We start from the raw sequence: 21,021 nt of genomic DNA on the forward strand, positions 1-21,021 counted from the left end.
ATGTCATGGGAGCGATCGGTGCGGAGGGAGCTGGAGGAAGCACCAGGTATGTATGAATCTTTTATACTAGTTCGTCTCTGGTTTACTTTAACTCTGGTTTTACTTTAATCAGCCAAAGGTCTGACTAAGGTAGATTACAGTCTTATTACAGTTTGGATCCCCACACAGAATTATCCTCATTTCCTTTCCAGACAGGAAGTGCTGTAAATCTCTCTAACAGGAGTGGGCGGCATTAGTACCTCTGCCGTGTATTCTTCCTTTAGCTCACTTCCTGTTCCGGTGACTTTCAGGGTTCCCGCTAGTGTCCATGATGTCACCAGCCCAGGAAATGAGGGGAACCTTCCCCAATGGAGACACGGACGGCAGAGTGACCATGATCTTGTTCCGTCTGCCCCTCGTGCTTAGCTAATAAATACGTTTGAGACAGAGCTGGCTGTTGGATATTTGAAGAGTTTGGTGGGGTTTGGTAAAACTGAAGAGTATTCCGCATCATTCAATCGTGTGCAGATAACTCCTATAGAGAGAAGGTGACGATCTCGTCTGCCCCGCCCTGCAGACCCCCGTTAGTAAATTGCATGTCCCCGGCCTTCCCGCCCATTCTCAGCTGTACCACGTTTTATTTCCCATAGAAGGTTTTAGTAAGTGTGCTTTGGGTCTCTAGCGAATGGACTAAATGGCTAAAAAATGTGCGGAGATTGTGAGATGAGAATGTAAATCTTCAGCAAAAAGGTAATTGGATGTAATAGTCGGCGCTGTTTGGTCTTTGTTAATTTTCGCTCATCTCTCTGCAACAAGGATCTCTATTGGAGTTTTATTGCCGTGCTGTTTGCACTAATAAAATAGTAAAATTTATTTCAAGGAAACTGAACGATGGTTTTACAATGCAAATTTGAAGATGTTGGACGTTACATTTATGCCTGTGCTTTTCTAGACCTTGAGCAGGATAAATGACTCGCCCTCCGTGGCGTTGGGGGGGGGGGGGGGGGGGGGCAGTCTCTGGACTCTAGAAATAATTCTTGAAAGTATTTTATAGGCTGTCTGGTGACACAGATCCCCCGGGCTTGTTTAGAGGTCTTTTCCTGCCACCGTGTCCCCTGTTCAGGTCCTCCTGGTGGAGAATAGAGGACGGAATCTGAAAGTCCGATATATGAAGAGTTTCTCCTCAAAATGCGGGTCTTTTTGGGGGGGGGGGGGGGGATATCTCTCTGTAGTTCAGCCACTTATTTTCTTTTATATGAAATTCCACATTGTTCTCAAAGAAATGTATTGGAGGAGGACATCTATGGATAAATCTATTCATAAAATAAATAACAGGATAAAACTGTAGCAGTGTTTATGTTGCAAGTATGACTAGTATAAAAATGTTATTTATGTGAACCTGTTCAGAACAGAATCTGCATTTTATGATTTTTAGTTTTTTTCTTTTCCGTAAAATGTGGAAAATCTGTGGAAGTTTTTCTGTAAAAGAGTTTTCTGCTAGGAAATCATTTTACATCTTCTGCTCAAAATATGTTTCTGAGTATTTTCTTGCTCGCTGGTGGTTTAAAGAGAAACCGTGACCAAGAATTCATCCCAATTAGTAGCTGATACCCCCTTTCCCATGATAAATCTATTCCTTTTCACAAATGGATCATCAGGGGGCGCTGTATGACTGATATTGTGGTGAAACCCCTCCCACAAGAAACTCTGAGGACCGTGGTACTCCTGGCAGTTTCCTGTCTGTGAACCTTGTTGCATTGTAGGAAATAGCTGTTTACAGCTGTTTCCAACTGTCAAAAAAGCAAGCAGCAGCTACATCACCTGCCAGCAGTAAAAATGTCACCATGTGATACATGTCAGAATGTTAATCAGGGAGAGGAAAGATTTTACAATGGGCAAACACTGACTAAATCATTTATACATAATTATTGTAAAAATGAAGCACTTTTTTAATTACATTATTTTCACTGGAGTTCCTCTTTAAATGGCATTTTATGATAAGGCGTGAAAATCACACCTAGGATAATACTCAGGAGAAACAAACAATTGCTTATGGGCCGTGTCAATACAATACCTTTTAAACCACCAGCAAACAAGAAAATATTCAAAAATAATTTGGGTACCACTTTCCCGCCTACTTCTTGGTACTTTTTCAGTTGCAGAATCCTAAAAAGTTATTTTAAAGAGAAGTTGAAAAATTATCTCCTAAGTGAAGACTCAGGAGAAAAAAGCCAATTGCGTTTGGGCCCACACCTCAAATAAAGCGAATGCAGTACAGGCAGGCGTTACTGGCGTTAGTTTGTGCATAGTTACTTTTCCCAGCAAATAGTTGTGAGGTTTGGTGGTGCCCATAGGCTGCAGAATGGTGTTGAGGCGTTGGTGGTGGAGGAAGAGTCTTCTGCACCCAAAGGGGAGATAAACAGCTTGTACAACATCTCAAGTACCCCTTGACGCAAATATAGCTTATAGGGGTAATCCATAATTGTTTATAAAGCTTTCAAACATTCCCCTATGTGTTGTATTAACAATATATACTTAAAGGGAAGGTCCAAGCAAAAAAAAAAAATGAGTTTCACTTTCCTGGGGCTTCTACCAGCCCCATGTAGCCATCCTGTGCCCTCGTAGTCACTCACTGCTGCTCCAGTCCCCCGCTGGCAGCTTTCTGACCTCAGAGGTCAGGGCCACATTGCATACATTTTTACGCATTCTAGCTAGTGCAGGAACAAAAATTTACACATTGCACCACTAACGTGTAAAAATGTATGTGTTAATGTTCCTGCACTAGCGGGAATGTGTAAAAATGTACGCAATTCGGCCCTGACCTCTGAGGTCAGAAAGCTGCCAGCGGGGGCCTGGAGCAGCAGTGAGTGACTACGAGGGCACAGGATGGCTGCATGGGGCTGGTAGAAGCAGAACTAGCTGGTGGCGGGGGACTGGAGCAGCAGTGAGTGACTAGGAGGGCACAGGATGGCTGCATGGGGCTGGTAGAAGCAGAACTAGCTGGTGGCGGGGGACTGGAGCAGCAGTGAGTGACTACGAGGGCACAGGATGGCTGCATGGGGCTGGTAGAAGCAGAACTAGCTGGTGGCGGGGGACTGGAGCAGCAGTGAGTGACTACGAGGGCACAGGATGGCTGCATGGGGCTGGTAGAAGCAGAACAAGCTGCCAGCGGGGGACTGGAGCAGCAGTGAGTGACTACGAGGGCACAGGATGGCTGCATGGGGCTGGTAGAAGCAGAACTAGCTGGCGGCGGGGGACTGGAGCAGTAGTGAGTGACTACGAGGGCACAGGATGGCTGCATGGGGCTGGTAGAAGCAGAACTAGCTGGTGGCGGGGGACTGGAGCAGTAGTGAGTGACTACGAGGGCACAGGATGGCTGCATGGGGCTGGTAGAAGCAGAACTAGCTGGCGGCGGGGGACTGGAGCAGCAATGAGTGACTACGAGGGCACAGGATGGCTGCAGGGGGCTGGTAGAAGCAGAACTAGCTGGCGGCGGGGGACTGGAGCAGTAGTGAGTGACTACGAGGGCACAGGATGGCTGCATGGGGCTGGTAGAAGCAGAACTAGCTGGTGGCGGGGGACTGGAGCAGCAGTGAGTGACTACGAGGGCACAGGATGGCTGCATGGGGCTGGTAGAAGCAGAACTAGGTGGCAGGGGGGGACTGGAGCAGCAGTGAGTGACTACGAGGGCACAGGATGGCTGCAGGGGGCTGGTAGAAGCAGAACTAGGTGGCAGGGGGGGACTGGAGCAGCAGTGAGTGACTACGAGGGCACAGGATGGCTGCAGGGGGCTGGTAGAAGCAGAACTAGCTGGTGGCGGGGGACTGGAGCAGCAGTGAGTGGCTGCGAGGGCACAGGATGGCTGCATGGGGCTGGTAGAAGCAGAACTAGCTGGTGGCGAGGGACTGGAGCAGCAGTGAGTGACTACGAGGGCACAGGATGGCTGCATGGGGCTGGTAGAAGCAGAACTAGCTGGTGGCGGGGGACTGGAGCAGCAGTGAGTGACTACGAGGGCACAGGATGGCTGCATGGGGCTGGTAGAAGCAGAACTAGCTGGTGGCGGGGACTAGAGCAGCAGTGAGTGACTACGAGGGCACAGGATGGCTGCATGGGGCTGGTAGAAGCAGAACTAGCTGGTGGCGGGGGACTGGAGCAGCAGTGAGTGACTACGAGGGCACAGGATGGCTGCATGGGGCTGGTAGAAGCAGAACTAGCTGGTGGCGGGGACTAGAGCAGCAGTGAGTGACTACGAGGGCACAGGATGGCTGCATGGGGCTGGTAGAAGCAGAACTAGCTGGTGGCGGGGGACTGGAGCAGCAGTGAGTGACTACGAGGGCACAGGATGGCTGCATGGGGCTGGTAGAAGCAGAACTAGGTGGCAGGGGGGGACTGGAGCAGCAGTGAGTGACTACGAGGGCACAGGATGGCTGCAGGGGGCTGGTAGAAGCAGAACTAGGTGGCAGGGGGGGACTGGAGCAGCAGTGAGTGACTACGAGGGCACAGGATGGCTGCAGGGGGCTGGTAGAAGCAGAACTAGCTGGTGGCGGGGGACTGGAGCAGCAGTGAGTGGCTGCGAGGGCACAGGACGGCTGCAGGGTGCTGGTAGAAGCAAAATTAGCTGGTGGCGGGGGACTGGAGCAGCAGTGAGTGACTACGAGGGCACAGGATGGCTGCAGGGGGCTGGTAGAAGCAGAACTAGCTGGTGGCGGGGGACTGGAGCAGCAGTGAGTGGCTGCGAGGGCACAGGATGGCTGCATGGGGCTGGTAGAAGCAGAACTAGCTGGTGGCGAGGGACTGGAGCAGCAGTGAGTGACTACGAGGGCACAGGATGGCTGCATGGGGCTGGTAGAAGCAGAACTAGCTGGTGGCGGGGGACTGGAGCAGCAGTGAGTGACTACGAGGGCACAGGATGGCTGCATGGGGCTGGTAGAAGCAGAACTAGCTGGTGGCGGGGGACTGGAGCAGTAGTGAGTGACTACGAGGGCACAGGGTGGCTGCATGGGGCTGGTAGAAGCAGAACTAGCTGGTGGCGAGGGACTGGAGCAGCAGTGAGTGACTACGAGGGCACAGGATGGCTGCATGGGGCTGGTAGAAGCAGAACTAGCTGCCGGCGGGGGACTGGAGCAGCAGTGAGTGACTACGAGGGCACAGGATGGCTGCATGGGGCTGGGAGAAACAGAACTAGCTGGCGGCGGGGGACTGGAGCAGCAGTGAGTGACTAGGAGGGCACAGGATGGCTGCAGGGGGCTGGTAGAAGCAGAACTAGCTGGTGGCGAGGGACTGGAGCAGTAGTGAGTGACTACGAGGGCACAGGATGGCTGCATGGGGCTGGTAGAAGCAGAACTAGCTGGTGGCGGGGGACTGGAGCAGCAGTGAGTGACTACGAGGGCACAGGATGGCTGCATGGGGCTGGTAGAAGCAGAACTAGCTGGTGGCGGGGGACTGGAGCAGTAGTGAGTGACTACGAGGGCACAGGGTGGCTGCATGGGGCTGGTAGAAGCAGAACTAGCTGGTGGCGAGGGACTGGAGCAGCAGTGAGTGACTACGAGGGCACAGGATGGCTGCATGGGGCTGGTAGAAGCAGAACTAGCTGCCGGCGGGGGACTGGAGCAGCAGTGAGTGACTACGAGGGCACAGGATGGCTGCATGGGGCTGGGAGAAACAGAACTAGCTGGCGGCGGGGGACTGGAGCAGCAGTGAGTGACTAGGAGGGCACAGGATGGCTGCAGGGGGCTGGTAGAAGCAGAACTAGCTGGTGGCGGGGGACTGGAGCAGTAGTGAGTGACTACGAGGGCACAGGGTGGCTGCATGGGGCTGGTAGAAGCAGAACTAGCTGGTGGCGAGGGACTGGAGCAGCAGTGAGTGACTACGAGGGCACAGGATGGCTGCAGGGGGCTGGTAGAAGCAGAACTAGCTGCCGGCGGGGGACTGGAGCAGCAGTGAGTGACTACGAGGGCACAGGATGGCTGCATGGGGCTGGTAGAAGCAGAACTAGCTGGCGGCGGGGGACTGGAGCAGCAGTGAGTGACTATGAGGGCACAGGATGGCTGCAGGGGGCTGGTAGAAGCAGAACTAGCTGGCGGCGGGGGACTGGAGCAGCAGTGAGTGACTACGAGGGCACAGGATGGCTGCATGGGGCTGGTAGAAGCCCCAGGAAAGTGAAACTCATTTTTTTTTTTGCTTGGACCTTCCCTTTAAAGAGGCACTATGGCAAAAAATTGTAAAATGTAAAATATATGTAAACATAGACAAATAGTACGTTTTTTCCAGAGTAAAATGAGCCATAAATGACTTTTCTCCTATGTTGCTGTCACTTACAGTAGGTAGTAGAAATCTGACAGATGCGACAGGTTTTGGACTAGTCCATCTCTTCATAGGGGATTCTCAGCAAGGCTTTTATTCTTTATAAAGATATTTCCTAAAAAGGATTTAAACAATGACACTGGCCAGCTTCCCTGCTCCCTACACAGTTTTTTGGCAATTGAATGGAGCAACTGCCATTCACTAAGTGCTTTTGAAAATAAATAAATCCCTGAGAATCCCCTATGAAGAGATGGACTAGTCCAAAACCTGTCGGTTCTGTCATATTTCTACTACCTACTGTAAGTGACAGCAACATAGGAGGAAAGTAATTTATGGCTCATTTTACTCTGGAAAAAAACGTACTTCTTATTTGTGTATGTTTGCACATATTTAAAATTTTACAATTTTTCGCCATAGTGCCCCTTTAACTAGATTTGTTTGTACGTATTTTTATTTTCTCAGTTTCATAACTTACTGTAATGGATGGAGTATGAAAAGTTCAGGTCCCCCTGTGCCGTGTTAAAGTGCCCCTTTGTGTGCTATCGAGGAACATAGAGAGGGATTAGGTGGTGAAATATGGCAGCCTCTATATCCCTCTCACTTCAAGTGTGCTTTAAGCGCATCCAGGCCTTAATGAGAGCGGCACACTGTGCTAATCAGGATATCTTCATCTGACTCCCAGGCCTCCTCGTGTGCCAGATATTTCCTCTCCATGAGCGGCAGATGTTTCTCATCACAAATACATAATTAATAAAAGCTCTCTATTCTGCTGTAGGGCGTGGCATCAGCAGGAAATGGGCGTGGCTTGTCAAAACCAAATATTATTTTGGGTGGAGATCAGGCCTATTTTTATCCAGGAATGTTGGTAAGCCTGCACAAATTAGATACTGATTTTATCCATTCCCCCGATAAAATGGAGTATAAACAGGGGGAAAAAAAAACGAAAAATTGTTTCCTGTTTAGTTTATGTTGCTTAACGTGTCAGTATAAAAATGATAAAATACAATTTTTTTCTCTCTTATACCCTCCCATGTAAAATAAATATCTCCCAGCATATATCAGTTGTGAAGGAAAGGTCAAGACTCTTGGTTTGTGTGTTGCTATCTGCATAATGAGATGGAAGGGGTCCTCCGATGATCTCCCTAATAGAACAGGAAGAGTTGTGCCTTTTTCCGGACCTGTTCTTGTTGTCGTACAGTCGCTCTTTGTGTTCCTATCACTCTCCGCTTTCAGATTGTCTTCTTATTAAAAGAGACAAGCCTCATATTCCCATCTACCTTGTGAACAGCTTATCATTACACTGCAAGAATGTGTTTTCCGTCTCGGAGTCCCGGAGGACTCCCAGTTACATCATTCAGAGGCAAAGATGCCTTGTAGACAACAAAAATAATGTATGAGGAGAAAATGAGTGAATTCTGTGCGGTGCTTAAAGATGATGGGCATTAGGTGCATCCCCCCTCTGATGCCATCAATTTTTGTTGGATACTTTTACTTGGAATGTTCTCAGCTCTATCGTAAAACCTTCATGGATGAGCTTGGTGGATTGAAACTTCTAAAGTGCCTTCACCGTTGCCTGCAGACTACGTAGCATAACTACGAGTGTAGGAGTGAACTGTTAGGTGGTGGGAGTAACAGTACTCGTCTCCTCACTGAGTAATAATAAGGGCTGGGGAGCACTACAGTACTTTTCGATTGCCAGTGGGCCATATCGTGATCACTTTGGGGGTTGCATTCAAAATTGTGCTACTTCGCGATTCAGAAATGTTGAGTGCTTTCTGTAATCACAAAGCTGTTCTGTAGTGGGCCTCAGGCCATAGCCTGAATAAAAAGCGTGAGGTATGAGGCAGTTCATAAAAGTGAGCCTGTTGAGGTTGGTGGTTGGAAGGTGACGCAATTGCTGAAATGCCGGTACCTAAAACTTGAGTTGCTCAGAAAAGTTTTACATCTAGCTATACTCCTAGCTCCGAATTGTCCCTATTTTGAAGGGACAGTCCCTCTTTGGGAGCCCTGCCCTCTGTCCCTCTTTCCTCCTCAGTTGTCCCTCTTTCAGGACTTTGTCCCTCTTTCTATGTAAATATATATATTTCTCTACTAAAAATGTGTTTGATTGACTTTATTCCCATCCTTTACATTGATATATTACTAATTTTAAAATATTAATATGAAGGAAAATGAACTAGGATAGAAAAGACCAGTGTGGTTTGAATTATAAAACATGTTTTTCTTATGAAATCTTTATGGTATACGTGACTAGGGGTGTGGTGGGGGCGTCATCAGGAGTGTGGCTTAAGTGTCCCTCTTTCTCATCTCAAAAAGTTGGGAGGTATGGCTATACTCTATGCAGTATTTTTAGTCAGGACTCCTGACTAAACACTGCAGGGCGGCCTCTTGAGCGCGTCCCAGTGGCTGCAGCTCTTGAGCGCTTTGAGTCCAACAGGAGAAAAAGGCTATATAAATGTTAGTATCAGGATTATTATTACACTACCACCATCATCTTGTGTCTGATGCCAGCATTATGCATAGCAGCTGGGCAAAATCCTATTTATTCTGTCTCCTTCTCTGCCTGTGATCTTGCCTTGTTATCTTCAGTTAGTGACACAGAAAAGCTGTCTTCTGAGTTCTGTTTGCAGAGAGGAAGCGAGTCCCGTCCTTTAGGAACAGGATCAATAAAGATTGTGAGAAGAAGTGGTCACTTTTAATGTCTACCCTGAGTATCTGCCATCTTACTTGCTAAGTTTGGTTCTAGTCTGGTGGAAGGTTTGCTGTCACTAGAAGTGATGACGATCTTGTACGGCGGTGATGCTCTCCATACTGCTCCTTGCCTGTAAGATGTAGCTTGAAGCTCAGGTATTGATATGGTGGATTCTCCTGATCTCCTTCAGTCTCAGGTCTCTGAGAACCCTTTTGCCGTGTCGGTGTTTCCAAGTGGTGGGATCAGCCCATGGACTGTCCGTGTGACTGGCCGAAGCCCTTGTTACTCCCTCACACCTCTTGCAATCCTTCGTAGATTGGAACTTTCGAGATGACAGAGTCAGAAGGTTTCTAGCTGAGAGTCCTCACTGTTGACCTAAATATCCTAATGTGTTTGTACCATTCTGGAAAGATCTATAGGAAGTCATGGATGGAGAGAGTACTGCATTCCATAGTGAACTCTTCTGTCCATATATTATAGACCGTAATGGCGATATTCTTATATTACTCACAGCACCCAAACAGAATTCTTCCAGTCGGGCCTCAGTATTGTCTGGTCTGATCGGCTGTTACTTCATATTCCTTCATTTGCCTTAGAGACCGGCGTTGTTCTGCCAGACTAGCAATCGTATTTGTAGATGAACAATCACATTTGAACCAATATTGCCTGCCGTTCATTATTCTCATTCTATCTCAGGCCTACTGAGAGCTTTGGGACCATACTTTATGTGGCTTTTATTGCTGCCAAATATGCCGCTCTTAGATCTATAACCCTCCCTTCAAGTAAGTACTGAATCTCTGATACCCTCAATATTCCCTCGTGGTTATCCTATAGCGGATCGGTCCTTCATGGCTTGCCTGGAGAGATCCAGTCTTTCCATTACTGCTAATGCTTCTGTCTTTTAGGACCCTTCAGGTCCTGACCTTTAGTTGTCATCATCATCCTCTGTCTTCCTTGTGATGTGAGTGTTGTGAGGCAGGAGCTGGCAGTGAGGGGAGCGGTTGTGTTTCTGTCTTTTGGGTACAGACATAAGATCTTTATTGTCTTGGCTCCCAGAATACGCAGAGGAAAGCCCTGCTGAGAGAAGATGGGAGGCCGTCATTGCTGATCTCACAATCGTTATGCTGATCCGTTGCCATTAAAATTTTATATTTTTTTGATTCATTTGATAGTACATTTTAAATTAATTAGTAGTGCACACAGTTTAGTACATCACACTTTTGTACTTTTTGCAAAGATGGGGTTGGAAGTACCTGGCTGGCTGGATCCTGTAACTTAGCTGACAGAAGAGTGGGAGTGGGCAGATCCCCTGACTCCACCCACCTCTCCATTTCCACTGAGAGATTAACTCTTTATAGCCAGCACTACAGCCACAGTTGCTCCCTGCTCTGTTACATTTTTAACCCTTTTTATACCCTCCCCAATGTTTATGCAAAATTATGCTTTGCCTGCACGGAGAAACTATTTTTCGCTGCACTGTTATTTAGACAATTTATGAAGACACAGGCTGTGAGAAATGTTACATTATTTTCTACACACTGAGCAAGATTATTGAAATAATGCTTAGCTGCTGTGCTGGCCACAAAGAGTATTTTTTCAGTAGAAGGAGGAGAAGGGCGGGGGTCAGGTAATCTGTGCCCCTCCCTCAGCATTTCATGAGGGTAGCGATAAGGGGAGGAGCTTAGACATCAGCGTGGAATAGGAAATGAAGCTGCAGGACTCCAGGGACTTCTATCATATTTAATTACGTGTAATAAAACAAATGACACGGCACAGGTAATTGGATTCCAACATGGCCACATTAAAGGAGGGATTGTGGGCTAGAGCCCCGATATCTGCAGAATAATCCTCTGCCCTCTCCGCTCTCCTCCAGCTCAGCCTCGCTGCGTTTCTGATGTCATTTGTGGAAACGCCCAGTGAAATTACAACGTGGTGTTTGGTTAATAAACAATAAAACGCCCGCAGAATCTGTCCCCAAAAAAGGAGAATAGCAGAAAAGAAATGCCTTATTTCAGGACAGGTGAGCAAACAGTGACAGAACACCAAGTACTCAGCCAAGGGAAAGCAATGCAAATGAGGTTTATAGGGCAAAATCGTGTTTCTACACGTAGGCAGTCATAAATCTACACGCAACACGTTACACAGCATGCTGCACGGCTGTCAGGGGTACACAGCACACTGCACTGCTGTCAGGGGTACACAGCACGCTGCACGGCTGTCAGGGGTACACAGCACGCTGCACGGCTGTCAGGGGTACACAGCACGCTGCACAGCTGTCAGGGGTACACAGCACACTGCACGGCTGTCAGGGGTACACAGCACGCTGCACGGCTGTCAGGGGTACACAGCACGCTGCACGGCTGTCAGGGGTACACAGCACGCTGTACGGCAGTCAGGGGTACACAGCGCTCTGCACAGCTGTCAGGGGTACACAGCACGCTGCACGGCTGTCAGGGGTACACATCACACTGCAGGGCTGTCAGGGGTACACAGCACGCTGTACGGCTGTCAGGGGTACACAGCACGCTGCACGGCTGTCAGGGGTACACAGCACGCTGTACGGCTGTCAGGGGTACACAGCACGCTGCAAGTCTGTCAGGGGTACACATCACGCTGCACGGCTGTCAGGGGTACACATCACGCTGCACGGCTGTCAGGGGTACACATCACGCTGCACGGCTGTCAGGGGTACACATCACGCTGCACGGCTGTCAGGGGTACACAGCACGCTGCACGGCTGTCAGGGGTACACAGCACGCTGCACGGCTGTCAGGAGTACACAGCGCGCTGCACGGCTGTCAGGGGTACACAGCACGCTGCACGGCTGTCAGGGGTACACAGCACGCTGCACGGCTGTCAGGGGTACACAGCACGCTGCACGGCTGTCAGGGGTACACAGCACGCTGCACGGCTGTCAGGGGTACACAGCACGCTGTACGGCTGTCAGGGGTACACAGCACGCTGTACGGCTGTCAGGGGTACACAGCACGCTGCACGGCTGTCAGGGGTACACAGCACGCTGCACGGCTGTCAGGGGTACACAGCACGCTGCACGGCTGTCAGGGGTACACAGCACGCTGCACGGCTGTCAGGGGTTTACTAGTGTCCAGATCTAGGACAATGCTTGAAGGGACTGTGTATTAGGTATGGGGGGGGGGCTGCCATTTCAAAATATATTCAAAAATCTTCTAGTCCTTTATCATCACCATATTATTGCTTTATATTGTGCCAGTATCTTACGTGGCGCTGTACAACAGAATTAAAGGTCTAAAAATACAACATGTACATTACAACAGTTAATGGTGACAGACAAGAGTGGATAACAGCTGATGTAGTGAACAAAGTAACTAACTACATCCATTACACAGCCTTGTGAGACAAAAGGGAAGAGAGCCGTGGCCAATCAGCCTTACAGTCTAATGCTGGGGATACACGGTACGTTTCTGTACCGTGTATCGACCAACTGATCCGGCCAGTTGATAATATTCAGCTGGCCCAATCAAGCCGCTCGACCCCCGCCCGCTCGATCCCCGCCGACGGACAATGGCAGGGAATCGAGTGGTGATAAGGATCGCCGGCGCGGACGAGTGGGGCCCCGCGGGGACGTGGCTGGGTCGATCTGGCCCGTGTATTCCCACCTTTAAGGTTAAGGGATAGGACAGTAGGTAAAGAGAAACTTTGTGTGAGGTGGTAGAAATGGTGGTCAGTTCCTGAAGGGTCCTAGGTAGGAGAGTATGCTTGCCTGAAGAGGGGAGTTTTTAGGTTGTGCCTAAATAGGGTATGGGTGGGTGAGTTGCGGATGTGTTGATTGAGGGAGAGTGATCTAGAGGGAAGAGGATCGAGAGAAGTCTTGTAAGTGGGAGTGAGCAGAGGTGACCGGAGAGGAAAACAGGAGAACATTGTTAGTAGAGCGGAGATTGCCTGTAGGATGGTATCTGGAAATGAATGTATATATCAGCTAAGTATTGAAGCCTGTTTTTATTTTTGATTGAGCTTCTTGACTAGGTCAAGTCAGATAATCCAGGGAAATTTCTAAACAGGAGCTCCTGCGTCAGTCCCCCTCCTGCAGCGTGGAATTCTACGGTTCCCTGGGAAATGGAAAGCTTGAGAAGTCCTCTGAACTAGCTCTTCTCTACGTCCCCCTCCGCCATCTCCCACCCTCCGAGGATCCTTGTCTGCCACGTTCTGCACCAACAAATCTGTCCACCTGTGAAGTGACTTCACCATAAAACTCCTCACTCCTCTCTGATGGGCTTCCCTCCTTCTTCAAAGACTTTATCCACTTTATCCGGTAGACCTTCCTACTTACTTGCGCACCATTTTGGCAGTTATATAGACTTAGAAACTGCCATTCAAGAAATGCTTTTGAAAACAAAGAAAACCCCAGAGAATCCCCCATGAGGAGATGGACCAGTCCAAAACCTATCGGTTCCGTCAGATTTTAACTGCTTACTTTTTTCGCCGGAGTGGCCCTTTAATAATAATGATAATAGTAGATGGTATGTAAGATTCGCTGTTTTGGCTGCTGTCACAGGTAAACGTCACACGCGATGTTCTCGTTTGTAGTGGACGTTATTGTAGAGGGTGTAACACAAGGTGTAACAGACAGACCTGTATATTGTACTCACAACACCCGGATAATGAGCTGCCAGCGAGAAGGCCGCCCCCCGTCCTCGTTATTATAAAGTCACTGTAGTAGGGAGAGGTCACACCGGAGGGGGAGGGGATTCCTCAGCTTTTCTCCCAGCACATTTGGGGTTAAAGAGCCAAATCTGAAAGGCTATTAAATTATAAAACATCTCATAAAAGAGAAGGACCCATATAGGTGTCAGGACTAAATGAATCACTGCCTTGCCATTGCTTGTGTGCGTTAATCAATTCCACTCTCTGCTCCCCCAACGTGTTTTTATGTAGGAAACAGTTATTTCCATACAAGTTACTGACGGGAGGGCGTCAACCAGGGCGACTCTGCCGGTTACTGCGTCCACTGGGCCCTGCTGACTACTCACTGTTCTAATGGAGGGATAGATAGATAGATAGATGGACCTCTCCTCTCCCTCCTGGCTCCCCTAGTGCTGGCCTCTGCTGATGATGCGATCATTTATTTAGGGGGAGCGGAGGACGACTCAGGAGCAGCAGAGGAGATACAAGGGCAATACAGGGAGTCCCTGACATCCTGGTGGGTCGGCAGTTAGGATTGGGGGGTGTTCGGAAGTTGGGGACTTCCTGTATTTAGAATATAAGACACAGTGACACTTTCTCCCCATTTTGTGGGGAGAAAAAGTGTCTAATGCCTACACATGATGCAATTTTCTGACAGATGTACTGAAATCGGAACGGACATGTTGGAAATAGTCGATCTGAGAGTAAATCTGTCCGAAAATTGCATGGTGTGTACCGAGCCTGAAGGCCTGTACACACTGGCTGTGTTGCGCTGTGTTTATTAATCGCAAGGCCTTTTGAAAAATCATGGAAATGGTGATGACCTGTACACAGCGGTGCGATGTGTTTTCAGAAAAAGTGCTGCGATTTAAAAAATGCATGAAAAAACCCATTGCATCCAATTTTTTTCATTGCGTTTCTTTAGGTAAACAATAAGTAAACCAGGAAAAGATGGTCTGAGCAGAATTGCTATCGCGTTGCAAACGCACAAAAATTTCAAGTAGAATTTGAATTTTGATGAAAAAGGCTTGGCGATTTTCAGTGTGTACAGACCCTTATATGCTCAAAAATACGACATATAGCATCCAAGATAACGGGATTTACTGCAACATTTACACAAACAACGCCAACTGCTGTTACCTTTATATAAAAACACTTCCATTTATTTGAATTGAACGTTGCAAGATCCCATTTAAACGCTTTCGTAGAAATCTGCTGAGCTTTCCCCGGCAGTAGATAAGGTGTGATTGTGTTAGCAGTGTATAGCGTGTGTATATGCCATGTATGTGTATGCCATGTGTGTATATCCCATGTGTGTGTATATGCCATGTATGTGTATGCCATGTATGTGTATGCCATGTATGTGTATGCCATGTATGTGTATGCCATGTGTGTATATCCCATGTGTGTGTATATGCCATGTATGTGTATGCCATGTGTGTATATTCCATGTGTGTGTATATGCCATGTGTGTGTATATGCTATGTGTGTATATCCCATGTTTGTGTATATGCCGTGTGTGTGTATATGCCGTGTGTGTGTATATGCCGTGTGTGTGTATATGCCATATGTGTGTGTATATGCCATATGTGTGTGTATATGCCATGTGTGTGTATATGCCATGTGTGTGTATATGCCGTGTGTGTGTATATGCCGTGTGTGTGTGTGTATGCCATATGTGTGTGTATATGCCATATGTGTGTGTATATAGCATGTGTGTGTATATGCCATGTGTGTGTATAGGCCGTGTGTGTGTATAGGCCGTGTGTGTATAGGCCGTGTGTGTATATGCCATATGTGTGTGTATATGCCATATGTGTGTGTATATGCCATATGTGTGTGTATATGCCATGTGTGTGTGTGTGTGTGTGTATATGCCATATGTGTGTGTATATGCCATATGTGTGTGTATATGCCATATGTGTGTGTATATGCCATATGTGTGTGTATATAGCATGTGTGTGTGTATGCCATGTGTGTGTATATGCCATGTGTGTGTATATGCCGTGTGTGTATATGCCATGTGTGTGTATATGCCATGTGTGTGTATATGCCGTGTGTGTATATGCCATGTGTGTGTATATGCCATATGTGTGTGTATATGCCATATGTGTGTGTATATGCCATATGTGTGTGTATATGCCATATGTGTGTGTATATGCCATGTGTGTATATGCCATGTGTGTGTTTATGCCGTGTGTGTGTGTGTGTGTGTGTGTATGCCGTATGTGTGTGTGTGTATGCCGTGTGTGTGTGTATATGCCATGTGTGTGTGTGTGTGTGTGTGTGTGTGTGTGTGTGTATGCCGTATGTGTGTGTATGCCGTATGTGTGTATGCCGTATGTGTGTATGCCGTGTGTGTATATGCCATGTGTGTGTATATGCCATGTGTGTGTATATGCCGTGTGTGTATGCCGTGTGTGTATATGCCATGTGTGTGTGTATGCCGTGTGTGTATATGCAATGTGTGTGTGTGTATGCCATGTGTGTGTATATGCGGTGTGTGTATATGCGGTGTGTGTATATGCCATGTGTGTGTATATGCCATGTGTGTGTATATGCCATGTATGTGTATGCCATATGTGTGTGTATATGCCGTGTGTGTATATGCCATGTGTGTGTATATGCCATGTGTGTATATGCCATGTGTGTATATGCCATGTGTGTGTATATGCCATGTGTGTGTATATGCCATGTGTGTGTGTGTATATGCCATGTGTGTGTATATGCCATGTGTGTGTATATGCCATGTGTGTGTATATGCCATGTGTGTGTATATGCCATGTGTGTGTATATGCCATGTGTGTGTATATGCCATGTGTGTGTATATGCCATATGTGTGTGTTTATGCCGTGTGTGTATATGCCATGTGTGTGTATAGGCCATGTGTGTGTGTATAGGCCATGTGTGTGTATATGCCATGTGTGTGTGTATATGCCATGCGTGTGTATATGCCATATGTGTGTGTGTGTATATGCCATGTGTGTGTATATGCCATGTGTGTGTATATCCCATGTGTGTGTATATCCCATGTGTGTGTATATCCCATGTGTGTGTATATCCCATGTGTGTGTATATGCCATGTGTGTGTATATGCCATGTGTGTATATGCCATGTGTGTGTATATGCCATGTGTGTATATCCCATGTGTGTGTATATGCCATATGTGTGTGTGTATATGCCATATGTGTGTGTGTATGCCATGTGTGTGTATATGCCATGCGTTGGTATATGCCATGCGTGTGTATATGCCATGTGTGTGTGTATATAGCATGTGTGTGTATATGCCATGTGTGTGTGTATATATGCCGTGTGTGTGTATGCCATGTGTGTGTGTATATATGCCGTGTGTGTGTATGCCATGTGTGTTATATATGTTGTGTGTGTGTGTGTGTATATGCCATGCGTGGGTATATATCATGCGTTGGTATATGCCATGCGTTGGTATATGCCATGCGTGTGTATATGCCATGTGTGTGTGTATATAGCATGTGTGTGTGTGTGTGTGTGTGTGTATGTGTGTGTATGCCATGCATGTGTATATGTGGTGTATAGCGTGTGTATATCCCATGTGTGTGTATATAACATGTGTGTGTATATAGCATGTGTGTGTATATAGCATGTATGTGTATATCCTGTGTGTGTGTGTATATGCCATGTGTGTGATATGCTGCGTATAGCGTGTGTATATATACCGTGTGTGTGATATGCAGCGTATAGCGTGTGTATATATACCATGTATGTGTATATCCTGTGTGTGTGTGTATATACCATGTGTGTGATATGCGGTGTATAGCGTGTGTATATATACCATGTGTGTGATATTCAGCGTATAGCGTATATATATATATATATATATATATATATATATATATATATATATATATATATATATATATATATATATATATATATATATATATATATATATATATATATATATATATACCATATGTGTGTATATCCCGTGTGTGTGTGAGTGTGTATATACCATGTGTGTAATATGCGGCTGGCGTGATCTTCCTGTGCTCTCATCACCGCTGGCCGCTGCTCTTCCCTGCAGCCAATAATAAAATATGGCTCAGGGTTTCATTATGGGATATATTGATTACCTTTTGGGACAGATGAATTATGGAGAACATTAAATTTAAAAAAAATGGAAATATTTTAATGAGACTGAGAGGTCGATTGTAGAAATGGCTGACACACTCGCCTTCCCGGCACGCCTGGTGCTTTTACGCCGGCGCGGGTCAAGGAATGCTGAGCCAGGAGCGGTCATGGCTGGAGAGAGAGGGAACGGCCATGCTTAGGATTGGAATTAATTCAGCAGATCCTACGTTTTCCCCAAGGCTTTATGAATATGGTGATCAAAGGAGAACCTCTCAGATACTTTCCTGTGGAGGCAAAATCCCTGTCACATGACCTGAACTGGGAAGAGCCGAGCTCACAGGCTGTCACATGACCTGAACAAAAAGGAGCTGAGCTCACAGGCTGTCACATGACTTGAACTGGGAAGAGCAGAGCTCATTGGCTGTCACATGACCTGAACTGGGAAGAGCTGAGCTCACTGGCTGTCACATGACCTGAACTGGGAAGAGCTGAGCTCACTGGCTGTCACATGACCTAAACTGGGAAGAGCTGAGCTTACTGGCTGTCACATGACCTGAACTGAGAGGAGCTGAGCTCATTGGCTGTCACATGATCTGAACTAAGAGGAGCTGAGCTCATAGGTTGTCACATGACCTGAACTGGGAAGAGCCGAGTTCAGAGGATAGCTGTGCTTTCAGAGTAGCCCCAGCTCGCGCAGTATAGTGCGGTCGCTGCCCTGCAGAACCCACGGTGGGGAGGTTCCACTTAGGGGGGGGGGGGGGGGGCCTGGGGTAATTGTAGGAGTAATTGTGCTTTACTTTGTAAATGCAGTTATCCTTTATATTACAACTGTATATTTGTGACTTGGAAAATCCATCCCCAACCCTGGCATGTTGCAGTGCTAATCAGCTGTATGGGCAAGGAGGAAGGAAGGGGCAGGATGGTGGGGGAAGGAAGGTGGCATCAGGGTGTTGGGGGCCAGATAGTGGGGTCAAGAAGGTGGCATCAGGGTGTTAGAGGCAGTATGGTGGTGGCAGGAGGGTTGGAGTCAAATTGTGGGGGCACAATGCTGGGGGAAAGATGGTAGGGGTCAGGATTTAGGGAGTGTGATGTTGGGTCTGGACTGTGGTGGCAGGATGGTGGGGGCAGGTTTGTAAGGGCAGGATGGTGGGGGGCGGGTAGTCAGGGCAGGATGGTGGGGTAGGGATAGTGGAGGCTGAGGGCAAGATGTTGGGGGCAGGGTGGTGGGAGCAGGTGGGATACATCAAACTTCTTTTCATGAAGGTCCTATATGGGGTACATAGAGGGTGAAGACAGAGGGGTGTTCCTCTGATCGGCTCCATTCATGTGATACAGATTCAGCTCTCAGGATCTGACAGCAGAAGACAGAACTCTTGTACAGTGCTTTCTGGACAATACTTGTAGTGCATGGTGAGGACTTTGTGCCTTCTGTGGATGGAGAAGATGCTCTTGGGGGGATGGAGGGTTGGAGGGTTTACCAGGGCTTCCCCCTCAGGAGATGAGCAGCACCAGCAGCGCCTCCCCCTTCTCATGCACCCCTCTTGGTGGAGCAGTTATGGTAGAGTGCCTCTGCTGGTGGAGGTTGGGTATTGCAGGCGGTACTCCGATGTGTATGGTTTGCTTTGTATGCGCTGTGTTGCGTCTCCCCCCGGTTGCGCTGGAAATGGCCTCCTGAATGCACAGATAAGACACAAAGGCTGAAACTGATCCATTAATCAGGAGATGTAAACAATGCGGCTGCTCAAGTGATGACTCTGTCTGCCCTTCCCGACTTAATATTGTGTTGGATCATAACCGGGCAGAAGACGCTAAACAGATGTGTGGAAGCGAGCGGAGCGTGGATGAGCCGTGGCGTTTCCAGGCCGCTGCTTTATTGGGAGTTTTTTTTCTTGTTTTGTCAGTCGGATCATAAAGTCTTCTGCTGGAGGAATTCCTGTTTTCTCAGAAAAGGACGCTCGGCTGGTATAGCTCTGTTTACCGGTCAAAGTCCAAGAGCAAAAATCCAGTATTGGCACAGAGTGTGTACCACCCATTGTATGACCCATAACCAGATACATAACGCACCACCTGTTGCCATTACTCAGCCGCCTGCTGGCGTTCTGTCCCATTATCAGATCTGAGGAGGCCAAGCCTTTTCACGGTATTCCCAAGTGTTCCCGAGAGCCAGGAGAACTGAGGACAAGTCTCACCACCGCAGGCGTACAGAGCTACAGGCATGTGGCGCATAATGTGACACGTGGTCCTGACACCCTTCTGGAAACACAGATGAAACTCCTTGGGTACAGGGTGAGGGTATTCCATATTTTTATGTTTGTGGTGGATGGAAAACAAGGATAAAATCATCTCTATAGGCTTCAGGGATGTGGAACTCCAGTCCTCAAGGTCCGATGTCCTCACACAGCTCAAATTAATTGGTGAGAATCGGTCAGGAAAGGGGTGCCTCATCAATTAGAACATGTTTCTCCATTTCTCAGTCCATCCTGAACATTGGCGTGGATGTGGCCTTCAAGGACTGGAGTCCAAACCTGTGCTCTTGGGACGAAAGGAAGCCTCCAACAAGCGTAGTGATGGAGGGTTTGCATGCTTATCAGGGGGCCCCGGAAACAAAGAGCAGAAGCAAAGCTTATTTCCATGGCACTAACAAAAATCTGGAGATACTAAAACCACCAGTGAGCTTGGAGACAAAATCTGAATCTTGTGTGAATAAAATGTTCTCGATAATATAGTTGACATTACCTGTGGCAGCCCGCCTGCTCCTGAGCGTGGCAGCCCCCCTGTTCCTGAGGCCTGGCAGCCTACCTGCTCCTGAGGTGTGGGAGCCCACCTGCTGCTGAGCCTCGCCTGCTCCTGAGGCATGGCAGCCCACCTGCTCCTGAGGCTCACCTGCTCCGAGGGTGTGGCAGCCTGTCTGCCTCTGGGGCCTGCCTGCTCCTGAGGCGTGGTAGCCCACCTTCTCCTGAGGCCCGCTTGCGCCTGAGGCGTGGCAGCCCGCCTGCTCCTGAGGCCCGCTAGCGCCTGAGGCGTGGTAGCCCACCTGCTCCTGAGGCCCGCCTGCTCCTGGGGCCAGCCTGCTCCTGAGGCCCACCTGCTCCTGAGGCGTGGCGGCCCCCCTGTTTCGGAGGTATGGCAGCCCGCCTGCTCCTGAGGCGTGGCCTACCCCCTGCTTCTGAGGTGTGTTTCTAGTTGGACCTGGGTTGCTACATTTTCCCTGGAAGTAATCTTTCACACAGCGAGCTCTGAGGATACGGAGGCTGTGGACAGTTCCTGGTAATAAT

General features: G+C 48.3%; 2 protein-coding genes across 4 annotated transcripts in view; one reads left to right on the top strand and one right to left on the bottom strand.

Annotated features, from left to right (window-relative positions):
* The window catches only part of CASZ1 (castor zinc finger 1), a 440,241-nt gene that overhangs the window by 78,759 nt on the left and 340,461 nt on the right, over positions 1–21,021 (top strand). The gene's annotated exons all lie outside the window — the stretch shown is intronic.
* The window catches only part of LOC137521780 (zinc finger CCCH domain-containing protein 13-like), a 12,357-nt gene continuing 10,573 nt past the window's right edge, over positions 19,238–21,021 (bottom strand). Inside the window, exon 5 of the mRNA XM_068241506.1 lies at positions 19,238–19,417. Within this exon, the coding sequence (XP_068097607.1) occupies positions 19,238–19,417 (180 nt within the window). The remainder of the gene's footprint in view (positions 19,418–21,021) is intronic.

The sequence above is a fragment of the Hyperolius riggenbachi genome, chromosome 6 (genome assembly GCF_040937935.1).
Source record: "Hyperolius riggenbachi isolate aHypRig1 chromosome 6, aHypRig1.pri, whole genome shotgun sequence".
In the NCBI taxonomy this organism is placed as follows: Eukaryota; Metazoa; Chordata; class Amphibia; order Anura; family Hyperoliidae; genus Hyperolius; species Hyperolius riggenbachi.